This window comes from Nicotiana sylvestris, chromosome 2 (assembly GCF_000393655.2).
Source record: "Nicotiana sylvestris chromosome 2, ASM39365v2, whole genome shotgun sequence".
Lineage (NCBI taxonomy): Eukaryota > Viridiplantae > Streptophyta > Magnoliopsida > Solanales > Solanaceae > Nicotiana > Nicotiana sylvestris.
This window is the reverse complement of record NC_091058.1, coordinates 12,037,004-12,049,236: the sequence shown is the minus strand read 5'-3', so window position 1 is coordinate 12,049,236 and position 12,233 is coordinate 12,037,004. Positions and strand designations below refer to the sequence as shown.

General features: G+C 35.6%; 1 protein-coding gene across 1 annotated transcript; it reads right to left on the bottom strand.

Moving 5' to 3' along the window:
* Positions 1-8,853: 8,853 nt before the first annotated feature.
* On the bottom strand, positions 8,854-11,775 carry LOC138882534 (uncharacterized). The gene is made up of 8 exons (XM_070163160.1): positions 11,626-11,775; positions 10,770-11,040; positions 10,608-10,704; positions 10,047-10,140; positions 9,833-9,922; positions 9,313-9,505; positions 9,122-9,195; positions 8,854-9,024 (listed from the first exon to the last, which is right to left on the bottom strand). Exons 1-8 carry the CDS (start codon positions 11,773-11,775, stop codon positions 8,854-8,856), a joined length of 1,140 nt encoding a protein of 379 aa, XP_070019261.1.
* Positions 11,776-12,233: the final 458 nt, after the last annotated feature.

The window sequence follows — 12,233 nt, the reverse complement described above, 5'->3', positions numbered from 1 at the left end:
ACCCAACATCAATCAGAACCCGTTGCCGGCACACCATGAAACCCACATGATCGAGCTAGTGCACGAAGGAGGGGAGCTAAAGAAACCCTCACAAACAGTGATGATGATCCGTGCCGGTTCAAAGAAAAGTCGACCAGTGGAAAAGCGGTGGCATAGTTGGAAAAGGTAGATGACAAGCCAGTTATGGTATTGGGAAAAGGATCCATTGGGGTAGATGTACAGTTTGTGGGGCTGAAAGCAAAAATCAACAATTGAATGGCTACTCCTCTTCCTATCCGAAGGGAGTCTTGGTAGTGGGCTCTGATTTTCTTTCTTGTTGTCTGGATTATTCCAGGGTTGTAATCCAGATTTCTTTTTGTGCTCGCCAAAGTGTGAAACCTTGCTATCCCGTATTTTAATAAAGTGAAAGTTTTTTTTCTTCATTCCTTATTTTGTTTTAATTTTTCTTCTTCTTTTTCTATTCTGAACAGTTCTCTTTACACTGGTTCTAATGACATGATATGCACGACGGATCTTCAACCTAGTCTAAAAAAAGTCAATCTGATTTCGAACTTATAGTACAAGATTGTGATGATGAGTCGGAATACGATGAGGATGAAGCCTTCGAAGAAATTAACAGAGAGTTGAGCCAATTTGAAAAAAAAACCAACTCAAATGACACGGAAGTCGTCAATCTAGGGGATGCGGATGATATTAGGGAAGCTAAGATAAACGTCCACATTGAACCAAACATCAGTTTTTGGAAGAACTAATCAAAGCACTTATTGAATTCAAAAACATTTTTGCATAGTCATACGACGACTTGCCGGGTTTAAGCACCAATCTAGTGGTTCACAAATTGCCCACTGACCCGACATTTCCTCCCGTCGAGCAAAATTGAGGAAGTTCAAAACCGACAGGAGTGTGAAGATTAAGGAAGAGGTAACCAAATAGCTGAATGCTAAGGTTATTCGGGTCGCTCCATATCCTGATTGGTTGGGTAATGTGGTGCCAGGGCCAAAAAGATGGAAAAATCAAGGTGTGTGTTGATTATCGCAATCTGAACAAAGCAAGCCCAATGACGCTATATGTTTAACAGATATTGAAGGAAGATGCATCGACATGGCTATCAATTCTGATGCAGTCAAGAGATATTATGTGTAATTTCTTTTGTTGTTTATTTGTTTGTTTGTACTTGGTGCTTATCGGATAATGAAATGACGGAGGCAATTCTTTCTTCTATCCAAACACTTTTAACCTTTGCTTTACCACTTTGAGCCTTACTTATTCTTTTATACCCCTCCCTTGGAATCATTAATGAAAAAGAAAAAATTAAAAAGAGAAAAAAAGGAGAATAATAACAAAAAAAAGGGAAGGTCGCAAGAAAAACAAAGGAATCAAGTGAACTACGTTTGACCTGATTCCTCAAAGAGGATACGTAGGCGCCTCACGGCTCGGTCATAACGTAACAAAAATAAAAAATTCCCCAAGCAAGAAAACTGGGGAAGAAGTTATGTTTTTAAATTTTGAAAAAAAGGGTTTGATTCCAAGAGTTGTAATGTTTTACCCATCAAAGTTATTTTGAATTTTTATATCCTTTTCTTTTAAGCCCCACATAAAACCCATATTGATGTCCAAAAAAGACCTCCCGATCAGTATCCGAGAGGTGCCAAGACAGGCAAATAAAAGCCGAGAATAACACGCTGGTCCCCGACTGAATGAGGATCATGAGCTGAAAGAATTGATAGCCATAAGAATTCCCAGCAGAGAGAATCTTACCGGCAACACTCCAATCCCCAGCTGAGAAAATAAGATGAGAGAGTCTTATCGGTGAAAACCTTCACAGGCACCATAAGGCGACGTAAGCTGAGAGAAGCAAAATGAGAGAGTCTTATCGATGAAAACCTTCACAGGCGCCATAAGATGACGTAAGCTGAGAGAAGCAAAATGAGAGAGTCTTATCGGTGAAAACCTTCACAGGCACCATAAGGCGACGAGAACTGAGAGAAATGAGAGAGTCTTATTAGTGAAAACCCTGTGAAGGGCACTATGAGGCAACAAGATAGATTGGCGGAAAGGATCCGCATTTTGCGAAGAGGTGGGCACCTATTTATCCCCAGCAAGTGAAGACATCAGAAAGATGGATCGACACAAATAGACTGGGTTGATTAATCCGGAATGCACGACATGATCATTGGAATCAGTTATACCACCCACATAAGTTCATTTATTTTCTTTTCCCCAGCATTTGTTCAGAAAGATTTTCTCTTTTTCTATCTTTTCATTTCTTTGTTTAAAAGACTTTTTCCAGAAATTTATTTTTGAGAAAGGTCTTTCAGAGCTTACTACCAGTTGCCAAAATGGTACAACGCAAAATGTGAAGAGGACAGGCCAGAGACAAGGCAATAAGACCAAAAGACGTTGGTTGCAAGGCCGAATAATATTGGTCTAAAATGGCAAGGAAAGTACGGGAAAGAACTGGAAAAAAAACATGTTGAGGAAATTGTGGGCCAAGTTCCAAGAGGATCCCCAGCAGAACTCCGACCAATTATCGACCAAGTTCCGAGGTGGTCGGACAACACAGAGTGGGAAAGGAAGAAAGGAAAATCCATCTTCCGCAAAATAACCCACAGCAAGTTTTGAGACACAGAACGGGGAAGGGATAAATGGAAAACCATCCCCAGCAGAATGTTATCCCCAGCAAATAACGTCATCCCCAACAAGTTTTGGGAACGCCAAACAGGAATAAGGGGAAGGGAACAATCATCCCCAATCAGGAGTGACATGACCACTCGCCATATTTTAAAACTAACTAAATTTTCTTTAATTTGAACAGGAAAATAAAATGTTGATGATGGCCGAAAGACACGCCATAAGTAAGATCGCCAGAACTGGGGCAGAAAATTTTCTGTCACAGTTGAAAATTTTCTCGGAGAATCGAGGAAACAAATTCAAGTTATTATCTAGCAATTAGGCGCCCACCTGTATAACAAGAGAATACTTTTCATGTCTTTACCAATTAGGCGCTCACCTGTATAACAAGGGAATACTTTTCATGTCTTTACCAATTAGGCGCCCACCTGTATAATAAGGGAATACTTTTCATGTCTTTACCAATTAGGCGTCCACCTGTATAACAAGGGAATACATCTCATGTCTTTACCAATTAGGCGCCCACCTGTATAACAAGGGAATACATCTCATGTCTTTATCAATTAGGCGCCCACCTGTATGACAAGGGAATACTTTTCATGTCTTTACAAATTACGCGCCCACCTGTATAACAAGGGAATACTTTTCATGTCTTTACAAGTTAGGCGCCCACCTGTATAACAAGGGAATACATTTCATGTCTTTACCAATTAGGCGCCCACATGTATAACAAGGGAATACATTTCATGTCTTTACCAATTAGGCGCTCACCTGTATAACAAGGGAATACATTTCATGTCTTTACCAATTAGGCGCCCACCTGTATAACAAGGGAATACATTTCATGTCTTTACCAATTAGGCGCCCACATGTATAACAAGGGAATACATTTCATGTCTTTAGCAATTAGGCGCCCACCTATATAACAAGGGAATACATCTCACGTCTTTACCAATTAGGCGCCCACCTGTATAACAAGGGAATACTTTTCATGTCTTTACCATTAGGCGCCCACCTGTATAACAAGGGAATACTTTTCATGTCTTTACCAATTAGGCGCCCACCTGTATAACAAGGGAATACATTTCATATCTTTACCAATTAGGCGCCCACGTGTATAACAAGGGAATACATTTCATGTCTTTAGCAATTAGGCGCCCACCTATATAACAAGGGATTACATTTCATGTCTTTAGCAATTAGGCGCCCACCTGTACAACGAGGGAATATTTTTCAGTCTTTACATTTGAGGTCTTGGAATCCGTAACCCACTGAAAGGCAGAAGGTTACAACAAAAGATCCACAGCATAATGCAGGAAGCCGCATCCTCAAGCGGACACAACAAACTGGTGTTCAGGAAAGCAAGAGGCCGGTGACATCCCCGTCAGTTCTCGGAAGAAAGAAGCACTGGAATAGATGCAAGCCGACAAGAAAGCAAGATATCAAGAACAAATGGAAGATAGATGAGATCTTGTAATCCGTAGTCTATCCTAGCTTCTTGATTTTTCTTTTAAGCACGGTTTAATGAGGAGATCGGTAAGTAGTAGTAACAGCGTGCAGCAGCAGTAACAACAAAATTGCAGTCCCATGGTAGTCCCAGCTACCAAAACTTCCCGAACTACATTAACCTGATTCCCTTTTAGCCAGGGATATGTAGAAAACCTGCGAAGCAAAGGTTCGGTTAAATCTTTCAAAAAAATGCTTCACACGGAGTACCCGAACAGGCAAAAATCACTCGTATCCGCTCACTTTATCTTTACACGAAAACTCTTTGTGTTTTCGGACAAAGAGGGGCAGCTGTGAGCACGTGATTTTTGCCCTGTATGAGGATTACTCCCAAAAAATTCAAAATAAAACAATTTTCCTTTGTGTGCAATTTTTGAATTTTCGTGACATTTTTTGATAATTATTTGTATTTTTGCCTGTGCATGTTAATGTGTTAAATTAATAAAAAAGTATAAAAATATGTCGCATTTGCATTTGATATTTAATTGAGTTTGTTTTACAAAATGAAAAAATCATTAAAATAATGTACGTTGCATTTTTAACATTTAATTTACAAATTGTTTGATTTTATCGTTAATCGCTATTTAATTGTGTGTTAATTGTTATTAAGAGTTAATTAGTATTCCCAGATAATTTTGGGTTTTATAATTTAATATTAGCATTTTTAGCTTTATTATTTAGGAAATTGAATAAATAGAAAAGGACAAAAATAGAAGAGATCGGATTGGGCATTTTCTTCAATTTAAAGTCACAGGCCCAAAGATACCCATTCTTCCCCTACGACCCCGATCCATTTCAAACCGGGTCGACCCAGTCCATAACCAAAAAAACCCAACACCCCTATCTCCCTATCTTTCATTTCACAAAAAACAAACCCAAAAAAAAAACCTAAGAACCTACCCGCCCCCTCCCTCTTCTTCTCCTCCAAATCCCTCCAAACCCTAGCAGCCATGGCTGCCTACCCCGACCACCCCTTCATCACCTTCATCCCCACGACCACCTGCTTCCCTCCTTCTTCTTCTTCTGAACACCAGCAACTACTGCTTCGACGCCTTCCAGCCACCCCCTTCTTCTTCTGAACACCAACAGCTACTGCTTCACCTTCAACCGGTTGTTTCTTTGTTGTTCATCGTTTAGTTTGAATTTGTTGATTGAATTTGATTAAGGATTGGTTATAGCTGCTATATTTTGGTTAATTGATTAGGTGAATTGGTTGTAGCTGTTAATTGGATTTTAGTTTTTAGATAATGTTTGAAGTTTGAACAGATTTTTGAATCAGGGCAGCAACAGTAGTTTTAGGGGTAATACGGGAATTAACCAATTGCAGATTTATGTAATTAAAAGTGCTCCGTCCACTAGGCATTAATAATATTAAAATATTATAGTGGGGGACAAGACATATGGTAGTGGAGAACAAGGCATAATGATGTAAAGTAAAAAGAGGGGGTTAATGATGATGTCTTCTTTGACCATTCAAAAAGAGGGGAACCGTGGGGTCCGTGTTGACTACTTTTACTTAAGCAAAAAATCAGAAATAGTATAGGTAATAATAAAAAGTTAAAAGTTATACATAGTAGAAGAATATTGGGGAAAAAGAAAAGAGGTAAAAAGAAAAAGGTAGTCTTGCTTTGGGTATAAGAGGACTCATTTGACACTTAGAAAGGAGAAAAAAAAAGAACAGGGAGAGAGAAAACAAAACTGGAAAAAAAATCTTCTATTCTCCTTCATTGTTTGAAATCAGCATTAATTGCTATTGTTTCATCGAAGCTTGAAGCTTCTTTCTTGGGTTACTACTCCACCGGTTTGCAAACTCTATTACTGGTCTATTCCTGTGTTGCTGGACTGTTGTTGCTGTGTTGTATTGTTACTACTGCTGCTGATTCTCATCTTCATCTTCTCTTGTTTCCAATACTAGGTACACGACTGTAATACTAGCTATTGCAGGCTGAAAATGTGAAAGCATGAATACATATGAAGAATGGAACTTTGAAGTTTTAATTTAGCTTTTTCCTTGTTTCTTTTACTGATTGTATTTAGGCTATTTCAGGTATTATTATTTTATAAATTTCTATCGCTTTGCATAACTAGACATCTTATAGTGATGTACTAAATAGTACTCTGTTTTAGTTCGGTTATTAGGAAGTATATGTTTAAGCATGCTCCTTACCGTCAAACTGTTTAATAATTGGAATAAGAGAAAAATAACATAAGTTGGTCTTTAGTGAATCGGCTTGGCAAAACGGGTTAATTCGCTAGCTATGAAGGTTTTAATATTGTCAACAGTAGGTTAATTGTGAACAGGTAGCTAAATTTATTTAAGGCGTGATTGGAGTTCAAACAAGACTAGATAATGTCTAAGTTTAATAAACTTTCTAATAAGCTTTAGTAGTTATGGTTAAATCTAATTTCAAATGGTTGTGAATAATTAATTCTAATAGTTTTTTTTATATAACAATGCGAGCTTCATTCTAGCTATATTTGATTTCTTTTGAATATTAGTTGTAGAATTTCTTATTTTATTTATAATTTCGATTTTTTTTAGTAAAATTCCTTTCCATTAATATTTGTCTTAATCTAGCAATTAGTATGTTACGTTTTCTTAATTTTTTGAAAGCTCCTAATTAATTAGGATTTTCTTTCTTTATTTTAGAGACAAATTTTAATAGAAAAATGTAGTCATTTTAGGATTGTCCATTTAAAAAAATAAATGAGATGAGCCTCGCCTAGTAAAACGTATAGATTGCGGGGCCCTCACAAATGTATGTATTAATTACTTAGAACTCGGAATCGGTCGCTTAGCGAAATTCACGGCTTTTTTCCAAAATAACCACGCGCTAGTCGTTTTAGACACGCATTTTAATAATCTTATCTTCTTAAACTCGGGTGTGCATTTCATGCGACCCAAATCCAAATCCCAAAATATTGAATAAAATGTGTTCCGGATTGCGGGTGCATTTCATGTGACGCAATCCAAAGACATGTTTTAAACGATGTTCACATTCTTAAAAAAAATTTAATTATAATAAAAGCGGCTAAAAGTTAAAATTTGCACATAAATTCATAATCGTATAAAAACCAGATATTTAAGCCAAATATGACAGTGGAACGATCGTGCTAGAACCACGAAACTTGGGAATGCCTAACACCTTCTCCCAGGTTAACAGAATTCCTTATCCGGATTTCTGGTTCGCGGACTGTTAACAGAGTCATTCTTTTCCTCGATTCGGGATTAAATCGGTGACTTGAGACACCATAAATCTCCCAAGTGGCGACTCTGAATTAAATAAATAAATCCCGTTTTGATTGTCCTTTAATTGGATAAACTCCCTCTGCGCTCTTGCGGCGCGGGCCAAAAGGAGGTGTGACAAGACATATACTTACCAAGTCACAAAACAATAACACTGAGCCAAAATTAGTGATTAAGTCTCTACAGATTTTTGCAATTTCTGAGATTCAAAAGAATAAGTGATTCTAGACATCCTATGGTCTCATGAAGCTCAATCAGGTATCTGTAGACACACTCACTTTCTGTAAACTATAATACAAACATGATAAAAGAGACTTAATGAGGTAAAAGGGACTTAAATGAGGTAATCCTGATGGACGAGCTCATTAAAGGCTAGGACCGTTATAATGATCTGAAACAACATCTCTATGAACTTGATACGTCTACGATTTCCATCATAAGTCAAATTTTAGAGTCGAAGGAAAGCCTAAAAGAAGCAGAAATGAAAAAGAGAGTCATTCAGGAAGAAGGATTGAATCTGAAAAATACATTATCTGCCAAGTTAGTGCATAGAAAGAAATGGAAGCAGAATTTCTTGATTTAAAGAAAGAGTTGGCTTATTCTCAAATTAGCAAAGCAGAGGTTAGTTGAGCAAACTACAAACAAAAGTTAAGTTGCTTGGGATTGTGAAGCTGTCACGATATTTTCCATGTGAATTAGAGCAGATGGTAATGCATGTAAATATATTTAAGTAATGCAAATGTAAATATTTTTTGCTATCTTCTTAACTTGCTCCAATCATTAAATACATAAAGTTCCAATTACATAGTTGTTGTCAAATCAACCATGGAAATCAAAAGAAAAACGCAGCGAAAATCTGCACAAAAAAAGAAGTCAAAAAGGTCACCTAAACCTCTTAAAAATGCAGATCTAAAGCCATCATAGTTGCTGGAAACCAGCTATGAATCACCTATAAACCTCCATTAAAATCACACTTAAACTCCATCGATACAGCACGACAACCTATAAATTTTCTTCTTAGCAACTGCAACACTTAGTTGTTTAACATAATATGCAGGAACTTTGTAAAGATTTTGTCAAATCAACCATGAAAAAAAACACAGCAAAAATCTCCACACAAAATAAAGTCCGAAAGGTCACCTGAACCCCTTAAAATGCAGCTCTAAAACCACCATAGTTGCTGCAGACCATATTGAAAGGTTGAATTGAAATCTTGACTTCACCAACAAATATATTCAATATTCGATTAGTTCAAATAACTAACATGTTCAGAAAAAAATAACTGAAAGAGAAAACTAAGAAATGATTGTCGACTATCAGTACTTCCTTTCAAAACCTACTTAGATAAGGAAAAATAAAATTTAAAGGTAAAGTCGTTCCAGTTCCTGCTAATTATGGATTCTTTTCTTTTTTTATTACTTTTCGAATCTTGTTGCTAGAAAGTTGACAATTAAGGTCGTTATCTGCTACTACTCTGGATGCCTTATTGGAGGTCTAGTTCTCTTGTCATACGTCTTCAAAGGAGATACTTTTGCTTTCCAATCATCACCATCTTCTACCACAGATGATCCACTTTCTGATATGCCTTTTTTGATGGGAGTTTGTGAAGTAGACGTAATTTGACTTTCGGCCATAAAATCCTATAAAAATAGAAAAAGTGTAGAAGCAGTTGGAGAGCAGTAAAGGTCTTGATTGTATAATTTTTACTATTTCTTAAAAACTAAATAACTAATAAACACTATTAATTTTTGGATGATTACCCCAAATAGCTTCACTCCACCTGAACTTTGTCCCTAAGGAATCTCTGAATCCTGTTACAATGAAAAGTATCATAAAATAAACATTAATTTATGAAGGTAACATACTGATAGACAACTTAATTTAATTGTCGTTAATGTATTTGGAATTTGCTAAGAAGATATTTATACTAAATGTGTCTTGGAGTAAAGAGTGGCAGTATTCATTTAAGAGATCGCAATCATCAGTTATCTTCACAACAGTATAGACTTGGTCTTTTTTCTCAATATTGGATGGCTTCACAATAACCTTAAACATGAATCTTTTATAAAGAATATCATCCAGTTCACTTGGATAAGAACGGTCGTCATCCACAATAGAAGCCTACACCAAATTTTATAGGTTAGAAAAGTTATAATTGACAACTAAATTAAGTTGATTAGTACACCTCAACTAATCCTTGCTTCAATTCTTTTGCGGACTTTCCTATAATCTGCATAGCTTCGCGATTTCAAAGCAATAATGAGATAAAAGAGGTTCCATCAATAACACAAACTTGAAGTCGATACCTGCTAAGTCCAATTTTTTTAATGTTGTGCATTTTCTTTTTATATAATTTAAAATCATATGATATGAAAATTACATGTGACCAACAGAACATTGTTCTTCATTGCATTTCTTGCAAAAAAAAATTTTCCCAATTTTTTCAACCTTTTTAGTGCACTTGTTGCATGTCAAGTATGACCATCCTCGTTGTAGTTCCAAATTCACCACTTTTACAGCAATCCAGTAGGTACATTCCTATTTAAGAACAAAAATATTGTTCTAAGTTAAACTGGGAAAACATAAAGTAAATATAACTTGAATACTAAATTTAACTCAGTTCTGTACACTGAACTAAATCCGTAATAGTTTTAAACAATACAATTCCTTTGGCTAACTCATCTCTGACAGAATAACTTTGTTGAGAGCTTGTTTGAGTAATCCGCTCACAGTTAGCTTGACATGTTGCAACTAATCTGCATAAATCGCAACGTGGTAAAAGTGATAAATCTTAGTAACATTATGTAAGTAGACAAGGAAAAAGAAATTACACCCTTTACAAACCTAGATTTAAACTCAACATACTGCGACGGAGTAGAATTAATCCAAAGTTTTGTAGAGTACCAACAACTACGCACTGAGTAGTTACCTGTAGATAAGATAAATTAAAAATTAAAAATTATATTATTTTTTTATACTAAATTTTAAATATAGGAATAAAGTTGGTAAACCTCGAAATTTTTGAGGTTTCATAAATTGTAAAACAACAATCAAAGGTTCGTCTATAGCTCCATTTTAGTGAGGCTGAATTTGATCCACAAGTTCACTCCATAACGTTACCGTAATCCTGTTCTTCCTATAAGTTTCATGGTAATCGTTAATTAACAAAATAATATGAACAATTAAGCTGTAAAAGTATAGTTTGTATCAGTGAATAACTTACTGATCATCTTCGAGTGTAACATTGAGAAAGACACTATTGTTATCTCCTTGTTTGTGGGTCTTAACATCTTCATACATCACAACCTGACCAATAACATCTACAAATATAAAAGTTAGTTAGACAATTTTGTAAAACGTGATAATAATGGAAGAGAAGAATTACCGATTAGTTTTGCCTCATCGACATCATTCTGATTTGTTAGCTGATCAAAAGGACGAAAGTTAAAGATATTCATAGGAAGTGAAGAATCAATTATTTCCTCAACTGTTGTCCTTTGTGTAAATGTCAGCCTCAAATTATGTGTCGTATTCTTTAAATTCAAGCTGTTTGGTCTGACAACAAAGTAGTTCATGCGATATAAGCTGAGTTCCTGTATCTTGGTCCGAAAAAACTTAATTACATACTTCCCAATCGAGGCCTGGATACGATCACCCTAAAAAAATAGTTTCATTATTAGGATGTATCATATTGCTAATTAATTGCATATATGTAGAAACAAAAACATAAATCGCACATAATCGTTTCATATGTGAGTCAAGTTTCGTTATGTACGTCCTAACCATCTTAATAACAAACTTGCGGATATTATTTTAAACTATTGTTGTGTTATTTTAGAAATGTCAAATGTCCCAGAATAGAAGATGTTGCAAAAAAAATTGGGCAGAGGATGCTATATTATTTGTCTATGATCGATATCCTTAATAATATCATTTCCCCCACAAAGTATTAACTGCTAGTTGGTATATATTGTAACAGAAGAGAAAATTCTCATCCAAGATCTGGTGAAGTTAGCCAGTGAAATAGAAGATGCTGAAGAGGAAACAACATAAGAGGAAAAAGCTCAAAAGTAAAACCAATACAACAGTAATAGAGTACTGTTGTGAATATAACGTTAACACAAATAGAGTACTGAGTTACATATAATTTTTCACAATTACTATTTTGTGTTGTGAAAAATTTATCCATAAAACCAGAAAAGAAGAAAAACTTTAGAACTATGTGAAGTTGAATATGTTACCTTTGCATCTTGTAAAATCAACTCAATCGAAAATGTTTTTTCAGGATTGAAACGATTCGGCATTTCCCACATTAGAACGACTCTAACTTTGAGATTCCATTGCATTGAGTTGCTTGAAATTTGATAGATTTCATGAAGTGTTGTAGCCATATTTGCAAACTTCTGTATTTTGAGCAGAGGAAAAAAGGGAGTAGAGAATAGAAAAGAAAATAGAAGAGGGAGCAGATATTTGAGACATTATTAGACAGTTTCTAAGTTATGGAGTAAGAAACGTGGGAGTCCAAAAATTTGAATAGATGATCGTGGATGAAGAAACATGGGAGTCCAAAAAACTGGGACTGAGATGGCTACACAAACGTGAAGTCTTAGGGAAATGACTGAAACATATCAATGCTTTATATTGGTACAAATTAACGTGGGGTCTTAAGGGAATTAACTGAAACATATTTTTGGTTAAAAAGCTGCAAATTATTTTTTTATTTTGTGATTTTTTTGAATCTCCAATCTTATTGGAGTGTTGTCTTAAACATTAACATGTGTCGATCTCCCGGATTGACACTTGGAGCTGTATTATTGTTTTGCCTCTTCTTTTCCATATTAATAGATTT

Bases quoted from the DNA above. Each gene is read 5' to 3' on its own strand.
- LOC138882534 (XM_070163160.1), bottom strand. From the start codon at position 11,775: ATGGCTACAACACTTCATGAAATCTATCAAATTTCAAGCAACTCAATG. The intron at 10,141-10,607 runs GTAAGTTATTCA...CGATTTATGCAG, and splicing joins GTTACACTCGAAGATGATCA to ATTAGTTGCAACATGTCAAG. The intron at 9,506-9,832 runs GTTGAAAAAATT...AATTTGGTGTAG, and splicing joins GCAACAAGTGCACTAAAAAG to GCTTCTATTGTGGATGACGA.